Below are 21,433 nucleotides of genomic sequence, written 5' to 3'. Positions count from 1 at the left end.
TGAATTATGGAACTGGTGGCTTCAGAGATTCTTTACTTCAGAAAGTGAAGATACTCGATTGCAAGCAATTGAGCTCAGTATCAATCACTGAAGACGGAACCAAGTCTTATCTCCCGTCAGCGTCGTTTCGAGTAACTTTCGCCGGGTCCGCTTTACCTAACTTCGTCCTCTTGGACAGGGTTCGTCTTCCTGTTCGTCTATTTGTGCCACGTGTTATGAACTGCATAAAATGCAAACAATTAGGTCACACCGCTTCTCACTGTGGTAATAAAGATAGGTGTGGTAAATGTGGAGAAAATCATGAGGACGAATCGTGCAGTAGAAATTCTGAAAAATGTGTCTACTGTGGGAATACTCCTCATGATATCTCTTCATGTCCAACATATAAATCACGCGCAGATAAACTGAAAAAGTCTCTTAAAGAGCGTTCCAAGCGTTCATATGCTGAAATGCTAGAGAAAGCTACACCACCGACCAATACTAATCTCTTTACTTGCTTGTCACCTGACGAATGTGAGTCTGACGATCCCCAAGAAGGTACATCTTCTACTGTGCCTAGAAGTTTTAGGAAGCGAAAAAATATTTCGTCCAACAAACTTCCTTGTAAAGGCCCGAAGATATCTTCTCAGGGACCATCAAATACAACATCTAAACTTAGTGCTCCAAAAAAATCAAAGCAAATTGCTCCAGGTCTAGGAAATCTTAGATCCGACAAGGAGTATCCAGCACTTCCTGGAACATCAAAACCCCTCAGTGTTCCACGAGATCAGTCAGAGAATCAGACCAGTGCTGGGTTTATAAAATTTTCCGACATCGTGGAGTGGATCCTATCTACTTTCAACATGCCTGATCCATTTAAAAGCTTTGTGATAGCTATTATACCCACAGTTGAATCATTTTTGAAGCAGTTGACTGCAAAATGGCCCCTCCTTTCAGCGATCATATCCTTCAATGGCTAAATCATTGAAAGAGATTAAGGATTTGATCACTGTTCTACAGTGGAATTGCAGAAGTATCATTCCTAAAATAGATTCTTTTAAATTCTTAATAAACAACTTACAATGTGACGCATTTGCTTTATGTGAATCATGGTTAACTTCTGAAATACCCCTCAACTTCCACGATTTTAACATTATTCGCTGGGATCGAGAAACCCCGTACGGAGGAGTACTTTTAGGGATCAAAAAGTGCTATTCCTTCCATCGTATTAACCTCCCCTCGATACCAGATATTGAAGTTGTCGCATGTCAAGTCACAATGAAAGGCAAAGACCTTTGCATTGCTTCCGTCTACATTCCCCCAAGAGCCTCGATTGGGCACCGACGGTTTTGCGATCTCATAACTCTCCTTCCTGCACCAACGTTAGTTTTAGGAGACTTTAACTCTCATGGTACGGGATGGGGCTGTCTTCATGATGATAACAGATCAACTTTGATCTATGATCTTTGCGATAACTTCAATATGACCATTTTGAATACGGGAGAAATGACACGGATTCCTGCACCACCAGCGAGACCAAGTGCACTGGATCTTTCCATTTGTTCGACATCGCTAAGGTTGGATTGCAAGTGAAAGGTAATCCCTGATCCCCACGGTAGCGATCATTTGCCGATCGTAATTTCAATCACTAGCGGATTGAGATCATTGGAGACAATCAATGTTTCGTATGACCTCACACGAAATATTGATTGGAAATACTACGCAAATTCGATATCTGAGAAACTAGCTACAACACAAGAACTTCCTCCGGAGGAAGAGTACACATTTCTGGCTGACTTGATTCTCGATACCGCGATTCAATCTCAGACCAAACGTGTACCCGGCGCGAAAACTTACATCCATCCTCCCAACCCGTGGTGGGACAAAGAGTGCTCAGAGCTGAAAGTAGAAAAAACTTCAGCTTTCATCGCGTTTAGAAAAAATGGAACACCAGATAACTATCGAAAATACGCGTCGTTAGATTTTAAAATGAAAAGCATAATTAAAGCTAAGAAACGCGGTTATTGGCGTCGGTTCGTAGAGGGATTGTCGAGAGAAACATCAATGAGCACTCTTTGGAATACGGCCCGACGAATGCGCAACCATAATACCACGAACGAAAATGAGGAATATTCTCACCGCTGGATATTCGATTTCGCTAAAAAAGTATGTCCTGACTCTGTTCCGGAGCTGAAGATCACCCACGTCACGTCATCAAACAGGAACGACACATCGTTTTCAATGGTAGAGTTCTCACTTGCGCTCCTATCATGTAACAATAAAGCTCCGGGGCTAGACAGAATCAAATTCAACTTGTTGAAGAATCTGCCTGACACCGCCAAAAGACGCTTGCTGAATTTATTCAACGAGTTCATAGAGGGTAATATTGTACCACACGACTGGAGACAAGTGAGAGTGATCGCCATTCAAAAACCAGGGAAACCAGCCTCCGATCACAATTCGTATAGGCCGATTGCTATGCTTTCCTGTATCCGAAAATTGTTCGAAAAAATGATTCTATTTCGCCTAGACAATTGGGCCGAGACTAATGGTTTGCTTTCAGATACACAATTTGGCTTCCGCAAGGGGAAAGGAACGAACGATTGTCTTGCGTTGCTCTCAACAGAAATTCAAATGGCATTTACTCGTAAAGAACAAATGGCATCAGTTTTCCTAGATATCAAGGGGGCTTTCGACTCAGTTTCTATAAATATCCTGTCTGAGAAGTTGCATCAGCATGGTCTTTCGCCAGTTTTGAATAACTTTTTGTATAATCTATTGTCCGAGAAACACATGTATTTCGCGCATGGTGATTTGTCGACAATACGATTCAGTTACATGGGTCTTCCTCAGGGCTCATGCTTAAGCCCCCTTTTATACAATTTTTACGTGAACAACATTGATGAATGTATCAATACATCTTGCACGCTAAGACAACTTGCCGACGACAGCGTTGTGTCTATTATAGGACCCAAAGCTGCCGATCTTCAAGGACCATTACAAGATACTCTCGACAACTTGTCATCATGGGCTCTTCAGATGGGTATCGAGTTCTCTACGGAGAAAACTGAGTTGGTTGTATTTTCAAGGAAGCGAGAACCAGCACAATTACAGCTTCAACTAAGGGGTGAAACCATAGCTCAGGTCTTCACATTTAAATATCTCGGGGTCTGGTTCGACTCCAAGGGAACCTGGGGATGTCACATTAGGTATCTGAAACAAAAATGCCAGCAGAGAATAAATTTTCTTCGTACAATAACTGGAACTTGGTGGGGAGCTCACCCAGGAGACTTAATAAGGCTGTACAAAACAACGGTACTGTCTGTAATGGAATATGGATGCTTCTGCTTCCGATCCGCCGCGAACACCCATTTCATTAAACTGGAAAGAATTCAGTATCGTTGTTTGCGTATTGCCTTAGGTTGCATGCAGTCGACTCACACGATGAGTCTCGAAGTGCTCGCGGGCGTCTTACCGTTGAAAAATCGATTCTGGGATCTCTCATATCGATTGCTAATCCGATGCGACATCTTGAATCCGATGGTGATTGAAAACTTCGAAAGGCTTATCGAGCTCAATTCTCAGACCCGTTTCATGTCCTTGTACTTTAATTTCATGGCTCAAAATATCAATCCTTCTTCATATATTCCAAACCGTGCTCATTTCTTGGATACTTCTAATTCTACTGTGTTTTTCGATACATCCATGAAAGAAGAAATTCGTGGAATCCCGGATCACGTACGCCCTCAAGTGGCCCCAAATATTTTTAATAACAAATTCAGAACAGTCAACTGTGAAAAGATGTTTTACACTGACGGATCAAACATCAACAGGTCCACTGGCTTTGGAATCTTCAATCAGAACATCACCGCTTCTTACAAACTCAGTGATCCGGCTTCAGTTTACGTCGCAGAATTAGCTGCTATTCAGTACACCCTCGAGATCATTGAAACCTTGCCCAAAGACCATTACTTCATCGTCACGGACAGTCTAAGCTCAATAGAAGCTCTCCGGGCGATGAAACCAGGAAAGTATCCCCCATATTTCCTGGGGAAAATAAGGGAACATTTAAGAGCTTTATCTGAGCGGTCTTATTTAATATCGTTAGTCTGGGTCCCTTCGCATTGCTCTATTCCGGGCAATGAAAAGGCAGACTCATTGGCTAAGGTGGGCGCATTAGAAGGTGATATTTACGAAAGACCAATCTGCTTCAACGAATTTTTCAGCATTTCTCGTCAGAAGACACTCGAAAGTTGGCAAGCTTCATGGAGCAATGGAGACCTAGGACGTTGGCTATACTCTATAATTCCAAAGGTATCGACGAAGCCTTGGTTTGAGGGGATGAAAGTGGGTCGCGATTTCATTCGTGTGATGTCCCGACTTATGTCTAATCACTCCGAGTTGGGTACGCATCTCTGGCGAATTGGCCTCGCTGAAAATGGTATCTGCGCTTGTGGCAATGGTTACCACGACATCGAGCATATTGTGTGGTCATGTGCCCTGAATCGTTTCGCAAGATTACAGTTAAGAGACTCCCTTTGGGCCCGAGGTAGGCCACCAAATGTGCCGGTGCGAGATGTACTAGCAAGCCGCGATTGCACTTATATGTACTCGATTTACATCTTTCTGAAAAATATTGGTTTATCAATCTAGTTACTGCTTTTCTTTATTTACATCCTTTACAGTTCACCTTTCCCCAAAATGCCATATGGTGACGTACTGATTGGTTTTTGGTAATCACACATCGGAAATTTTGAGCCAAAATGAAACGAAGATTACACGAAGACTTTGAAGTTATTACATTATTATTATCTGTTTTTTGTTGTTGTATATTGTTTGAGTGTGTATGTAACTATTTGTTTTTTCCATACTAACCTGGAGTAACCGCCAGTAATTCGGCTCCCTTTTTCAACACTAACCTTAAATTTTCTATAGTTTAACCATAAATGTATTCCCCACTCTTTATCTCTCCCACCAACCTTGTATGTGTATGTATATATGTTAAATAATAATTGTAATTATATTGTACGAAAAAATACAATACAGACTTTGGCACCTCTGAGCTAAAGCTATGTGCCATATCAAATAAACGATCTGAAGAAAAAAAAAAAAATTGTTTTGCTAATGAAATCATGATTTCTTGATTTTTAATCATGGTGCCGGTAATGGATTTTTATCCGTGTAGAGACCGAGGACCGTCTAGGAGATGTATCAGTAGAGATGGGAGAAGATCTGGGATATCTCTTGGTGAACAATACGGTCTCAATAGAAAATACGGCGTGCGAGCGATAAACTTTCAGAATTCGTAAAACTACAGACAACCGGGTATCAGGAGATCTGGCACATCATTCGTTTGTCAATTTTTCCACTTTTGTCATTACGATAAATAATTAATTCACAATATATAGACCGATTGAACTATTATAGAACAAACAATGAATATAAAGCGCGATGAAAAACTGTTTCGAAACCTGCTCTCAAACCAATGTTTTCAAATAAGTTCATCGAACTTAGATAGAACTATTCTTAGCTCAGTTTTGCAATGACTGAGCGCAAACATATATTGGAGAAGCCAAATGAATGAAAAACTAACAGAAAAGATGATTTATTGGAAAAAGTCCGCGTTAAGAAAATTTTTCTGGCCCGAAGAGACGAGATTAAAAACTCTATAATCGAAACAAAAAAAAAGTTCTTGAAAAATTAAGAACATTTGTAAAAATATTTGTTAAAATCTGGTAACCGAAATTGGAAATAAAGAAACTCCTGCAGTTGTGGTAGTACGAAGTATGAAACTGCGTGAAAATGTCTTACATTTTTCTCTATCTCTCTATAAGTTCTCTCAAGCGAAATCATCATTTAATAATTGAAAAATAAATGTGATTTATTTCAGTTCCCTACTCGACACACCAGAGAATCCATATCCTGCTTAGACTAGCTAATTCGTTCTTCATTTTCAAAGTTGCATTTCATTTGGAAAGATTCCTAGTTGGTCATATAAACACTAAACCCAACATCAAAACAGCCTGTTCAGTAAGAAAATGTGTGGGCTCGAATGGCGTCACCCGGTGAATACGTGTTTCCTTAAATTGTGTGCAGTCGCAATGAAAACCTGAAACTGCTAGTAAGAAAATTTGCAAAAAAGCTTCGTTTTCCTGCAACCACTGTCCATAGCGTTCTTAAATCTTTCAATACACAACGGCGTTGAGGATTTGGCATCTTGTCACTACGTTAAAGATGTTTTGGAATGGTAAAAAACGAATGGAGTCCATTATGTACCGAAAGAGGCATGCCTGGAATTGCGACCTGTCGAGCGGTATTGAACTCTCACAAAGAGAGAACCCTCACAATATAAACAACACGCTACAACTATAGAAAAATTTCGAAAGCTGCTAAATCGTTTGCAGAGATTTCTTCACAGATCCTAATAGCTCAAAATTACGTAGTGTCTTCATGCAACCTAATTAAGTAATTGTAATTAGTTTCAAGATGACTAGAAATCCACAGTCAAATGAATAAAAATGCCTCTTGGATTGAACTAACAGTAAATTTGTTTTATTCCAAAAATAATCTGTCCAGACTTTGTCGCGAACAAGCCTGACAACCCATACCAAAAGATGGATTTAATTTCTATTTTATCATTCGTCGATAAAAACATTACAAATGCACACGTTTCTACAACAGTTTTAATATGCTACGATTTTTTTTTGTTTTTCTGCTTTACAGGAAATCCAAGGAATAAAACCGCCCTATTGCCGGGCCACTCGTTGATGGACTGGATTCGACTTGGAAATTCCGGTGTCGACCTGGCAGGATCAGGTGGCAAAGTGAAACCCGTAAGTCATGCCGAACTGGCTCAACATTCCACCCAAGACGATGCCTGGCTAGCGATTCGAGGGAAAGTTTACAATGTGACACGTTATCTTAAGTTCCATCCCGGCGGTAAGTGAAAGCAGCACATGATAGTACATTCTGATTCAATATAACATTACATTCCAAAGGAGTCGACGAACTGATGCGAGGTGTCGGCAAGGATGCTACCAAACTATTTGACGAAGTCCACGCTTGGGTAAACTACGAATCACTTCTGGCAAAATGCTTCGTTGGTCCGCTACGCAGTACCGCAACAGTCCATTTAGGTTCAGATTTGTCTAAAGCGAATAATTCACTTCCACCACCGAATGCATCTTTCCTGAAACCATTGACACCAATAAGTCCCGTATCGCCAACAACCGGCGATAACGCAGTGACTCCCCTTGATGTCCCGAAAGCAACCTCTACCATCTCGATAGTCAGTGGTTCAAGTGATGAAAGCAACAGCAAATTGCTTCCTGTAGTGCCTCGGTTCGACTGGATTCAGAAAACGGCCGAAGTGTCGTTCGTCTTCTACACCAAGACGCTATGCAATTCGGCTGTCGTGATTGAGTTTATGAATAATCTAGAATTCAGCGTACGAATATTTATCGAAGGAAATGTACTGCATCGATACAAATTTCAAGCGGCGAATAATTTGCAGTGGCCTTGCAATGTGCGACAATCACAAGAAGCAGGAAAGATTGAACTTATGTTCAACAAGATGGACCCTGAACTCTGGACAACCTATGGCCAGATGGAGTACGAACGGAAGGAAAACTATGAGATAGAGCTGTATGAGTACGATGTTGCGACAAGAATCGAAATCGCTCATGATTCCTGTGCTTTGTTACTACGACCGATAAACAGCTTGGTTATTCAGGTAGTTCCGATCGGGCACCATGTATCCGTTACCGGTACCGTAAACGGAGAATTTATATCTCGCAATTACACACCTGTACCTGCCAATGCAGTCCCTATGGAATGTCCGATAACGTGTATCCCGTTGCTTGTGAAGACCTACCAAACGGGAGGATTGTCCCAGCTACTGACTCAACCGGTGCCCTTGGCTACGTCCCTTCAGTTATCGCAACCAAGTGGGAACTTTATTCTAGGAAAGCTGAAGCATCACAACCGCGTTGCCTTACTAGCCGCCGGAAGTGGCATAACACCAATGCTCGCCTTACTCAACTATTTGCTGGAAAGAAGCAGCAACCGAATGTAAGTATGATTTCAGACAAATTCGAAACGAAGCAAATATCCCAACTTTCTACGTAACTAATGCATTTATGCAATCGATATTTTAGCTATAAGATCTCACTTTGACCCATTTCTTCAAGTAGATAAAATCAATAGAAGAACTGAGATAACTATTGATACGGTTGCCTTGTAAAAATTCATCATCAAAGATTGCGATTATTCGTATCATGAATGTAAAAGTTTTATAGAAACGAACAACTATATATGCAGACTGTGAGTGCATAAAATAAATACTGAGTATAGGAGAGTGGTCAAAAGCAGTTCGATTTAATCTGATGGGAAATGATTCCCATAATAAATCAAACACGAAAATGGAGGAGTATGAAATCGTGAACAGCTAACAACCCATCGAATCTGAATTACAAATTAGAGCTGCTCGGATCCGATGCGAATTTTCAGTTTAAAAAATTAATGAACCCTTTTCATATGCAAATATGCACTCGCCATGAAACACGTATATATTTTTTTGTTTTGCGGAAATATCAGGATCTCATTTAACAAAGATAACAAATTTCAGAGACAGGGTGTACTTGTAATGTTGATATTTAATTCTGGTTTGATAAGTATATTTTTTGATTGACTAAAATTTAATTTTGGTCAGTACTGTGATAGATCTGTGCGTGCCGATGTAAAATATTGTTATCACAAGTGTGGATAGTAATATTTCTTTCAGAGACAAACCAACCTGCAGCAGAAAGTCTCTTGAATGAAAAAAAAGAACTAAATAACAATATTTCGATTTAAGTGACCTATTTTCTCTTCCCAATCAGCCAATGAAAAGTATTCGGAAAATGTCATTTGGGAGATTTGGTTTCTTGAACCCGTTTTGTATAAAGCACACATGACTCAATTTATTTTTCTCTACATCAGTGCATAACTCCGTCGACTCATCAGTACATAATAGTTTGTGTTGAGCTGTAATGCCTAGCAGTTCAACATTTATTTATTTATTATTGTGATGTCCTTTGGATCGGAAATCTATATGAACTTGAATGGGAGAAATTCCCCTTGGAGTTGAACATCTTAGTTGTCATTCTCAAACGGACACAAAAACCATCATCTTCTAATAGAACAAATTATAACAGAACATTTTGAATATTTTAATGAAATCAACATCATTTTTGTAAAGTCTAGAAAGTATCAAAACATTGCAAATGAATTAACAACATGAACCGCTAAGTAGACGCAAAGTTGATATTTCTTCCGACGAAAAAAAAATTTGGATCTTCTTTGTGTAAAACTTGGGCGTGAGCAGTTTTTCGAAATCGGATATACACACTTTGTAATTTTACATCTTATAAGATGCACATAAAAGGAGCATCGCTGTTCATGCGAGTTTACGTGCAAAACCATGTAATAATTCCATGTAAAACCATGTAAAAATTCCATGACATGATGCCCTAATGCTCCATGACCTGGAACATAGTGAATGCCTCGGATGCCTGAAAAAGTACCAGGCATTCTACAACGCAATCTGAGAGAGAGCTACATTTAACATGCACCGAAATTACTAGGTGTGCAGATTTTGAAGATGTTAGTCACGCCGTTTGCGCTTCCAAAAACGCACAGAGGACATGATTCGATCATCATAAGGTCAAATTACTGCACAAGAGATAAGATTCGATTTATAGATCAAAGCGTAGTATTTGTTCTAGCACGGACAATGTCTGTCAAGTTTGACATATCCAAAATAAAGAACATATCCACATATATTGGTCCCCTTATGTATATTGTTCCCTCGTTTTCTCGTTTTGTCTGACAACACCCATGGCATTATAGGTGTGCATCCTTCTCTATTGAGAAAGGATAAGAACAAGCCCTGGGACCGTGACACCTTAATTCAATCTGTCTCAGAAAAATAACTTCCGTTCTTTCGTGGCGGTGCGCGATTTTTTGTATTAACTTGACATTAGAAAGCTTATAGCAGGGTGGCAAGTGACCGGGAAAATCGGGAAAACCGGGAAAAAGTCGAGAATTTGGTTTTACCGGGAAAAATTTTAAATCAATAAGAGCTTTCTTAGTTGTCATCAATAACAGCACAATGAATGCTCATAATGAAAAATAAGGATAATTTGAATGCTTCTGTTGGATTTCTATTGAATCTAACCAATATTAGAAAAGATTCCAAATGCAAATGACAGTTTCTCTTTGTTTTGAGCTGAAATTCAAGGAAGTAATGGCATCATGAAACATTACTGTCAAACTGAGAGTTGTATGACCCGACTTGACGTTGCATATTGGGCGTTGAAATTCCATGTCGAATTATGAAGTCAACACTTTTAAACTAGATAAATATATGGAATTACAATTTAATTGTTGTGGATTAAAAAATTGAAAAAACTATGAAATTTCGTCGTTGAATATTCTTGTGAGCGCGGCAATGACTGATTCAATTTACCATCCTACAACCACAATCTATTGGAATAACATATTCTTGCATCATTTTGTTGTAAGAATTTCATTTTATTATGAATACAGATTAATACAGATTTCTTATACAAAGAAATAAAGATTTTCTATGAAAATATCCGGTATCTCTGCTGTTCAGTGTCGATGATAGGAGAATCAAATTTAGATCATGACCTTATGCTATACCAGGCTAAAAAAGTATTGGAATATACTAGAAATGGTCAGTCCGCATACGGTCCAAAAGAACTAGTTCTCCTCGAAGATTGAGTGAACTGGAGTTCTTTATTGAGAATGATAGCTCTCTATTCTTCTCAATAGAATAGTCTTTCGAAACGTTTGCAGGTTTGAGGAATCTGGTAAAAGTTCGCGAAATTTGAAAATGTATACAAAAGAGCGTGATTATTGGTAGAACAGATGCAAAAAGACTTCACTATTATTGAATCTGTTTACTACAAAATATATTTTATAGCTCTCATATTATTTTCGAAAAAACATACAAAGTTTCACAAAAACGAAAGAGCGGTTCAATAGAACTAATTCTTTCGGTACAACTATCCGGTTTTCAACAGTTCTTTGAAATGAACGGTTTTGCCCATTTCTAGAATACACTCCTAATTTGCATAAGTTTTAAGAAGAACTGATTTTCCAGATAGCCTTTAATGACTGATTCAGTGGTAGTCTTGAAAAAGATTGAATAGTTCGAAAAATAATTATTTTAATTCTATTTGTAAGACATTAAATTTAATTTTTCATCATTAGGCTTTCAAATAACTGATGATATTTCTGGAAAACTATAAAAAACACCCCCAAAAATCGTCAAATATGCTGTAAAAGCTGCGCTTAAGAGCATTATTGGAAAAAGCAAGAAGTTTAAATAAATTGTGTTGATTTTTCAAGAAAATTGCAAGAATTTTTATGCTTCATTCCTTCGTGAAATGCAAGACTGATCACTTTCATCACCGTTGGCCAGATATGTTTCTTGTTTTAATCCTATTGTTACATCGAAGTTACTGGCGAAGTAAACGACAAAATAAAGATGGAATACATTGGGCTGGATGGTTAGTTCAGAAGATAAACGTTTGGACAAACTGTGGATGAGAGTAGTTCCAAGGAGATACCCGAAAAATACTTGTTTCTCAACTCTCGATGTTTTTTGGACATGTTGAAAAAAAACTGGGAATTTTTAGTCTCGCGCACCGGGAAAACCGGGAATAAACCGGGAAATTGAAATCGCTAATTCACTTGCCACCCTGTTATAGTGAGTTCAATGTGTTTCGAAGTGTTGAAAATCAGAGATACTGGAATAATGTGTGATGTAAGGGAAGCGGGGGTAAGCCCGTCACCCTGAGCATTCGAGTTATTTTTTAATATCAAAATCTGAAATCACAATTCCATTCATGCCAAATCTTGTAATAGGCAAATTTCAACAACTTATATGAAGGGCAGGGAAAATGGTTTGTTATTTCATCGACCGACGTGTTTCAAAAAACAATTGTTCAAATTTAACTCGGAAAATAAAGTAGGCAAATATTTCAGATAGTTTGAAATATGAACCAATTATTACTTTTAGCTTTTACTCAAGCTTTCCCCTTTTTCATTACTTGAATTTGAACACCTAAACTAAAGTACAGATTAGTTACATTAAACATTCGGACATACAATTAAATTTTACGAAATAACCAATATAGTTCTTTATGATAAAATAATGGTGGTTCCGAAAAGAACCTTTTATAAAAGCGTTCGTGATCGAGAGTGACGAGTTGAGTTCGAATATATTCTGAGTCGGTGCTATGCATTTTATATAGCAAATCAGCAGAAATTTTTACTGCAAACTATAACTGGTTGAAAAATGAGCCGTATACAATATAGCGATGGAAAGTTTTCGCATAATTCTTTGAGTATACAATTATGGTTCTAAATAGCAACAGACAGATTTTGATGTCGATTATTTAATTTAGGATTTGAATATTTCTGAAACTATCAAAAGGCAGCACGGGGTTAATTTCTGGCATTCGGAAGGGTCAAATTATGTAAATCTCTAAGATATTAAACACTGTTTGAATATAAACGATATTAAACACTGTTGCGAATTTTGCACTACGAAAATTGCAGCAAAATGTTGCGATCGATCTTCTTTGAAGGGAAACAGGCTCGACCTGAGCGTTTCACGCTTTATACTTGGTTTGTTCTTACTGATGTGGGTGGGAGAACCTCACCTCGACATCCAGTTCTGTCTGGAGCACTAGAAGAAATGAACAATATTCAATCAAAGTTTATCTTTAATACTTGTCGAGTAGATAATCGGAACTGTTTTGTGCTTGACTACCTAAAAACCGTCGTCCGGGTGCAAAAAAGGCAAACAAGCGTGATGAATTTTCCTCATTATTTCCAAAAGTTTTAGAAAACACTGTTTTTTAATTATTTATGGTTAGAATTTAATCCCAAAGGTACAGGGTGAATTTTGAAAAGGCGCCCCATAGTAAAGTAAGCCGTATTCACGACAAAATAACATCCGTTCCTCCTTGGCGATGCTTGTTTGGTTTTTGTTCTCAATTTTACTTAACATTTGAGTCGAATGTGGTTCGAAGTGTTGAAAGTCCGAAATATAGAAATAATCTGTGTGATTAATTGAATTGGAAAAAGGTTTTCAGGTGAAACACTCAGGGTTGTTGGTTAATCCACAGTGGTTGATTTACCCTCAATTCTCTTACATGCCAAAACAATTGAGTCGTAAACATTGGATTCATATGATTCATAAGAAAAGCACTTAAATATGAAGTGCTATTAGAGTTTGAAATGTAATACGCACCTTGGATTGAACGTGAGGAATATTTTTCAGTGTAGAACAAAAAAAAAAGCTTGCTACTGGGAAACTGACACCAATCTGCTCTGTCTAACTCATATTTAAAAGGGTGGCAAAGTTATGTTTAATAATTATTCAAACACTGAAGACACAGAAGTATTCGGCGAAATACATATTTTTTCCAGAGGGAAAATAGTAGAATACAAAGAAAGATTTTCTTTGATTTTTTTCTTTATAAGATAATATAGCAAAACACTAGAGCAAAGGTTTTCGAACAAACAGTTTATTTATTACGTTCTGTTGATATCCCCACCATGACTTCGTGTCATATCCCTCTTCCAATTGCAATTAAATACAATCACCTATCGCACACTAGAGCACATTCCGCCCCAGGGCCTATTTTCCATTTAGTCACAACCACACATCATATCCAAACCAGGCTCCCTGTTCCACCCAGCTAAACAGACACTGTCAACTTCAAACATCATCAGCCGAAATTGTTATGACTTAGGGCGGTCAACAGTGTTTTTTTTTGCATCCTTCTATATACGCTCCAGTCCCATAGTAGCATCATCTTACTAATGAATGGTTATCCGTTTTGCTTTCTATCTTATGTCCGTTCACAGGGAATCCATCAGCCTGCTGTATTTCAACAAAACCGAGGCGGATATCTGGTGTCGAGAGATGTTAGATAATTTATGCGCAAAGGACAAAAGGTAATTTGTTGTGTGACATCGGAGTAGAAGTCCCTCTGAGTGGCAAGTGCCAATCCCAGGCCATGGGGTTTGTTTGTTGAGTTGGCACTTCAAACAGTTTTTCGTTAGGGGAATAGTTTAATGTGAAATAAGTTGTTATGAAGGTAAATTATCTTCTTTCGTTTGGCAGATATGGTATCATAGATGTAAATAAAGTGATATTAATCGCAGGGAGAAGACGACTGATTAAACGGATACAAAAATTAAAAAATACACCATTCACCCGTAAATCCATTACAGTATTAATATACTGAAATACGTTATAAACCTATGTTAAAACTTCATGGTAGCTTAAAATGCGAACAATCCGCTTTACGTTGTGATGTGTACGTGTCCTAAGTCAATACTTACTATAGTCATGAAATTTTTAAAGAATCTTCGAGCAATTCTTTATACAGATGGTGATATTCACCGAATTTTCTACTATTTCGATTTATGTCATGAATTCCTAACTCTTTTATGATTTCCGAAGAAATAGTTGCGTACGCCCTCGGACATAAAAAACTCTTCGTCCGAATCCATTCTTTAAAAAACTTTAACAACGAATAAAAATGTCATTTTTTTTTCCTCTGGTGCTTTTGGACATCGCTTCTAGTTGCGTTACGTTACGCTTCGCGTCGCTTGTCGCTTCCACTCTGGCTTCATCCTTAGACGCTACTTATATCTCACAATTGCTTTCCAAATGTATGGTGTTGGAACGTTTTGCTTTTTGCTTCAATGAAATGAATGTATTTCCCAATGAAAAAGTGGGTGAGTAATATTAGAGACATAACTGGATGACGTGAGTTTAAATAAAATTAGTACTAAAATCGTTCTCCTAAGTTAAGATATTGTGTGGATTAGACAATGGTGCACCGAATGCACGACACACTAATTTTAACACCCAAATTAAGGGTTAAGGCCACCATGAAATTTTCAAAAAATCTCAGTTTTTTGTGAGCCTTAAATTTTCCTAAACCCCTCTAGAATGAGAAAAAAGAGTCTTATGATCAAAACGAATCTGGTTGTTTACGACAGTTTGCGAAGGCGCCTCACGCCACGTTTAATGCATCTTTAGACAACTTTAAACACTTTTTCTCGAAACACGATCTTCAAAATCACGCGAACTCATAGCAGCTAAAAATCTTTATCCATTTTTTTTTCAAAATTTTGAGACTTTGATAAACACATTGGGCCGTATGAATAACATGTAGTAAAGTCTGTTGTTTGTAGTATCTTCTCAAAAACAAAGTCCACAGAGTATAACGCGGTTTGGTATGAATAGAAAACAAGTTCGAACATATAGTTAATGCTACTTCCGAATTCAAGCGTTTACTGCATACCGTATCGACACAGAGCCGGAAAAGCTGGCATAAGCATGCACAAAGCAAGAATCGTACTTACATCTGTAAAATGCCACTTTTTTTATTTCTGTACTTCACTTTATCAGCAAACACACTAGTAGCAACCTCTAGAGCTACCTACCAAAAACTTGTAGTAAATAAAGGGTGATTTTTTAAGAGCTTGAGAACTTTTTTAAACAATAAAACGCATAAAATTTGCAAAATCTCATCGGTTCTTTATTTTAAACGTTAGATTGGTACATGACATTTACTTTTTGAAGATAATTTCATTTAAATGTTGACCGCGGCTGCGTCTTAGGTGGTCCATTCGGAAAGTCCAATTTTGGGCAACTTTTTCGAGCATTTCGACCGGAATAGCCCGAATTTCTTCGGAAATGTTGTCTTCCAAAGCTGGAATAGTTACTGGCTTATTTCTGTAGACTTTAGACTTGACGTAGCCCCACAAAAAATAGTCTAAAGGCGTCAAATCGCATGATCTTGGTGGCCAACTTACCGGTCCATTTCTTGAGATGAATTGTTCTCCGAAGTTTTCCCTCAAAATGGCCATAGAATCGCGAGCTGTGTGGCATGTAGCGCCATCTTGTTGAAACCACATGTCAACCAAGTTCAGTTCTTCCTTTTTTGGCAACAAAAAGTTTGTTAGCATCGAACGATAGCGATCGCCATTCACTGTAACGTTGCGTCCAACAGCATCTTTGAAAAAATACGGTCCAATGATTCCACCAGCGTACAAACCACACCAAACAGTGCATTTTTCGGGATGCATGGGCAGTTCTTGAACGGCTTCTGGTTGCTCTTCACTCCAAATGCGGCAATTTTGCTTATTTACGTAGCCATTCAACCAGAAATGAGCCTCATCGCTGAACAAAATTTGTCGATAAAAAAGCGGATTTTCCGAATGGACCACCTAAGACGCAGCCGCGGTCAACATTTAAATGAAATTATCTTCAAAAAGTAAATGTCATGTACCAATCTAACGTTTAAAATAAAGAACCGATGAGATTTTGCAAATTTTATGCGTTTTATTGTTTAAAAAAGTTCTCAAGCTCTTAAAAAATCACCCTTTACTACAGTTTGTAGCACGTTTTGACAGAAACGTGATCCACACGTAGCATTTACTACCGAAATTCAAGCATGCTACGTTTTATTCATACGGCCCAATGTGATGCATATTTCTAATATTATAAAATATACTTTCGATATATTTTATTTTATTTCATATCCGTACATACTGCGAATCGTTCTGCATTCTGTGTGTCACATGAGCCAATTAATTCTGATTTCTGAAGATCGAATTTTGGCACTTTCTCTCCAACATATCGGCCGGAATTTCAAGAATAATACCACCGGTCCATAATCCACACCAAACAGTGCCTTTTTTGGGATGCATTGGTCCTCACTCCAGATGCGGCAATTTTACTTGTTCACGTAGCCACGAAACGAACACAATTTTTCGATAAAGAAGTGGATCTTCCTCCAACTTTACCAACGCCCATTCATGATTAAATTATAGACCAAACGACGATTCATCAATCAATTATACTACCTTGATCAAAAAGTTCCCGGAATTTATTCAGAAAATTAAAAATATAAATACAATTCAATTCCATTTTGAAAATTATACAAAATCGAGGACACGCACAATCGCAGATGTACTCAATACAGCGTTACATTTACAAATATCCAGGTATCAAGCTGAAACAGATGTGGCAACCCGAAAAAATCTAATCGGGTAACTGAAAGCACCACACGGCAATGATTCCGGGAACTTTTTGATCGAGGTAGTAGACCAAACTGCATTGCGGGATCCCGGGGAACGAAAGAGCTGATGAGCTAGCGGCCATGGGCAGACAGTCACCACGATATATATCGGAGGTCCCAGCCGCAGATCTGATCACCTACTTCCGGGAGAGACTCCAGGAACATCTTGTAAGTCACTGGAGATCTTCTGGAGGATACCTCCCCAAAATCAAGGGGGAGGTGATCCGATGGACTGATCGACCAGATCGGACGGAACAGAGAGCCTTGTCCCGCCTTAGGGTGGGCCACACCCGCCTTACACATGCCCATTGCATCGCTCGTGGCAGCCCTCCCTCCTGCCAACACTGTGGAGTCAGGCTCTCGGTAGAGCACATCCTCACCTACTGTCCCGAATTCCAAAACCTTAGATCCCAATACAACATTAGCTCCTCTATCCGCAACGCTCTCTCCAACTATCCCGTCTCCGAAACTACCCTAATCCTTTTCCTTAAAGACGCCCGCCTCCTAAACCAAATTTAGTATCTTCCCCTCCCAACTAAATCCCCCTCAACTACCCCATCCCTCCTCCTCCTCCTCCTCCTCCTCCTTCTCTTTCAGAATCTCGGCGAAGACTCAGCATCCACTGCCCGGACCACCCGGACCACCCGGCCGCTGCCGCACACCCAGTCGAGAAACTACACTGCTCCATGGGCCATCCGCGGGGGGGGGGGGCGGAATGTCGACCAAGGCCCCCTCAACTTTCAACCACTATGTCGACCAAGGCCCCCTCAACTTTCAACCACTACACGGACCCCACCTAGATCCAACCTCTACCACCACCGACCACCAGAGCACTGTTTCACTACTATCCGAGACACGACTCTGCCACCGCGAGAGGCCGGCCTCCCGGAACACCTATCACTGGACCCCACTCCCATCGGACCTCCACCTGCAACCATCACCCGAATACAGGACCGAGACCAGGAGCCTGGTCCCGACCTCCAGAAAGCAATCCGCCACAGACCCAGCACCTAAGCGGCCATCCGCCGGGGGCGCTGCCCTCGGGGATGTTACCCGCGGCCCGAAGATGTAACATCAATACCAGTCCAGCACAGAAAAATAGTCTTTAACGTAGTCTTAAGCTTATCCCTATCTTCTCTCTTTCTCTATCTCTATCCCCTCACAATCTAAGACATATGAACCGATACCATGAATTGTAAGTATTATTACTGACTTTATGTAAAAACTCCCCCCCTTTCCCCGAAATGCCCCACCTTATATCTCCCAGCCACCCCCAAACCCCTACCCCAATCTGATACATACCCGGTGAACGACCATTATTAGGTTAAAACCGGGGGTAAATAAACGATATAATAATAATAATAATAGACCAAACTGAACAAGTTTGACAGTAACACAAGACACGGTTCACGCGTGGCATGTCAAAAACAGTATTGCCAAAAAGAAACCAGCAAAAAAATCACCCCTTATTTTGGCTGAAAACTGTTTTCACTATTTTTATATCGATTTCTTCAAAAAAATTTTTTCTAGAATAAAAATATATGGCAGTATGTTCAGTATTTGACCAAAACCACGAAATAAATTGTTCTGAAGGCTGGTATAAAGCAAAAGTTAACGTTTGCTAAATAAAATTCCCAATAAAAATTAAAATAATGTTCAAAAATTGACCTAAAATAAGAAAAATTATGCGCGAATAAAGTTGCGTGGGGTCACCCCAAAAATCGGCTTTTTACCTTTTTTCAGCCAAACGATTTTAGAACATGTTAAAGTACTGCAGTCACGCAACATTTACAGTTAAAAAGTACAACCTTTAATCCCACAATTTCACCTTAACAAAGTTGTATCACCTGCTACACACGTAATCGATCGATTATAGTACCAGTAACGAAAAATATAAGCAAACCGAGATTGCACCCTAAAGCAATCTACTTTCATTGCGAAAAACAATTTCCAGCCGTCAAAAGCACGACTTTCATCTTCCCATAAAACCATTTCTAACGTTTATTCCTTTCTTTTACACGCTCTCCAACTACCGGACGTCAATCATGCTGATCCGCAATCATCGCCATCGCTGCTGGAAAACAGATTAACGGTGCGTCACCTTCTCTCGGCGCCACTGACGAGCCCTGATGGATCTCCCGATGCACCAGCGTCCACCCTCGCCCCCGATAGCGACCACTCGGGTGCAATTGCTGCACCATCGTCCAATGACACTAGCCAACCTACCAGTAGTAACGTCTCGGTGAGACCGGAATCGGGACGAATATCCCTAGAAATCGCTCAACAACTAACCAACGTGGACTGTCCACTGTACGCAACGTACGTCTGTCTATGTGGGCCAAAGCCATTTAACGAGCTTAGCTGTCATTATCTGGACCAGGCTGGTCACAACATGACACATCTACACTGCTTTCAAGGCTAGTTAGACCGACGGGACGGCGTTGATGTGATTTTGCACGAGGAATGAAGAGAAATAAAAGTTAAAGTTTGTAAATTTCGTCCTAAATGTCCTAAATTTCGGGACGAATAAAATGCATCTGATGCCCGATTTTTTTGTTTTGTATTAATTAGTTCTAAAAATTACTTACACATCTTCAATGTTTAGGCATTTTTCCTATAATTTCAAACTCTATTGAAAAAAATGTTAGCCATAGTTTTAAACCAAAATTCGTTATTGTTTTACGATTTGAGTTTCCGCTACTTAAATTTTAAGAATCTTTGGATTCGTAAAGCAGAAAAAACTACTTGTTAATAAAGTAACTGATTTATACTGTGGTTATTGAAGTGAATACTAATATTTTTAGATAATAAATTTGTTTAAAGAATATATATTGTCTTTTTGTTGTATTGCTCAAAATTGTTGTAATTTCAGTTGTAACAAGATTCGATTGATTACAACAATAGAAATTATTGGTGATACTCACAGAGTCAGTTCTATATTTTTATCAATAAATTCTTTTGCTACCAATATTTCATTTGTCTTTCAGATAGATTGTTGGTTCTTGTCTCATATACAATCGATAAAACTTAAAAAGATAAATAGGGAATAGACTGAGGTTTCAGCAATCGCGCAAAAGTTTTCAATTTTCCAAACCCAACCTAGTGGGTTAATTATTTTCAAAATCACATGATAATATGAACAGCTGAATGCAAAAATCGGATAAGTGTAACCTAATTTGGAAAACGCAGTATTCTTGAATGCAAAAACCGGATAAGCACATTGAGCACAAAAACCAGCCACGGTAATACCATTTGACTCAGTTCGTTAATGTTGAACAAAGTGTATGTATGTATGTGTTAAATAATGTCACTTTTTTGCAGCGATGGCTGCACCGATTTTCACAAACTTAGGCTCAATAGAAAGGTCTTATAGTCCCATAGGTTGCTATTGCATTTTATCCGGATACGACTTCCAGTTCCGGAAGTATGAGGTGAACTGGGTTTAAAAATTCAAACAAAAAAAAAACGGAAAAATTCTTCTAATTTTAGCTTGGAGCTTGAGCTTGAGCGACCACCCCTGGTTGCTGCTCCGTTACTGATCGGGATTAGCTGAAATTGAACAGGGAATTTCTGTTGAAGCACAGAGAACTGGAAAATCGTCCTTTAATGTACTCGCGCCGGTCAGGTCCGAACGTAGATCGTCTAAGGAATGTTAGTCCAACCCTTGTTACCAGAGGCCGTATATACTACTGCGCCCTCCACAAGTGTCACGGGAGAAGGATATTTGTTAGTAAAAATTTCAGTACTTAGTATGTTCCGGTTTCAAGATGCTTGGATGCACCACTGAACTCACTGACTTCCCGAGTGAACGTTTCAACAATATCCAACTACAACTGAAGTTTCAGGAAGTCGATTCATAGCTCTTATTTGTGAAAACTGAAGGAAAATTTTAAATACTATCGCGTAACGAATAAAAACCTCCCTATTTTTGCCTTTCTCTATAGAAAGGTATTAGAATTGCTGGAAAACCCGACTTTCGAACGGAGCCTCGAAGGATGTGTGTATGTGTGTGTGCACTTTTCGAAGATATTTATACGAGCTCAATTTTCTCAGAGATGGCTGAACCGATTTTAACAAACTTATGCTCGTTTGAAAGCTACTGTCGGACCATTGATCAAGTTTGAAGACCTTGACTTTTGGTTCCGGAGATATAATGGTATAAGTGACGTAACCGACAAAACACGTTGTTTTTTACCACTTTTATATATACAAGGGTGCCAAAATTTTGTGACCGCCTCTAGTAAATAAACGAGTGAATAGGATTTAGACAAAAT

The 21,433-nt window shown here is 39.0% G+C and overlaps 1 protein-coding gene across 8 annotated transcripts in view; it reads left to right on the top strand.

Moving 5' to 3' along the window:
- LOC131438937 (cytochrome b5 reductase 4) overlaps positions 1-19,943 on the top strand; it is a 166,882-nt gene extending 146,939 nt beyond the window's left edge. For all 8 annotated transcript variants that reach the window (XM_058609349.1, XM_058609344.1, XM_058609343.1 and 5 more), the window contains exons 3-6: positions 6,703-6,918; positions 6,978-8,049; positions 13,927-14,016; positions 19,245-19,943. In XM_058609349.1, coding sequence (XP_058465332.1) covers positions 6,703-6,918; positions 6,978-8,049; positions 13,927-14,016; positions 19,245-19,581 — 1,715 coding nt within the window. In that variant the 3' untranslated portion in view covers positions 19,582-19,943. The remainder of the gene's footprint in view (positions 1-6,702; positions 6,919-6,977; positions 8,050-13,926; positions 14,017-19,244) is intronic.
- Positions 19,944-21,433: the final 1,490 nt, after the last annotated feature.

The sequence above is a fragment of the Malaya genurostris genome, chromosome 3 (assembly GCF_030247185.1).
Source record: "Malaya genurostris strain Urasoe2022 chromosome 3, Malgen_1.1, whole genome shotgun sequence".
NCBI classification, from domain to species: Eukaryota; Metazoa; Arthropoda; class Insecta; order Diptera; family Culicidae; genus Malaya; species Malaya genurostris.
Note: the sequence above shows the minus strand (reverse complement) of the source record. Positions and strands in the feature narration are given on the sequence as shown.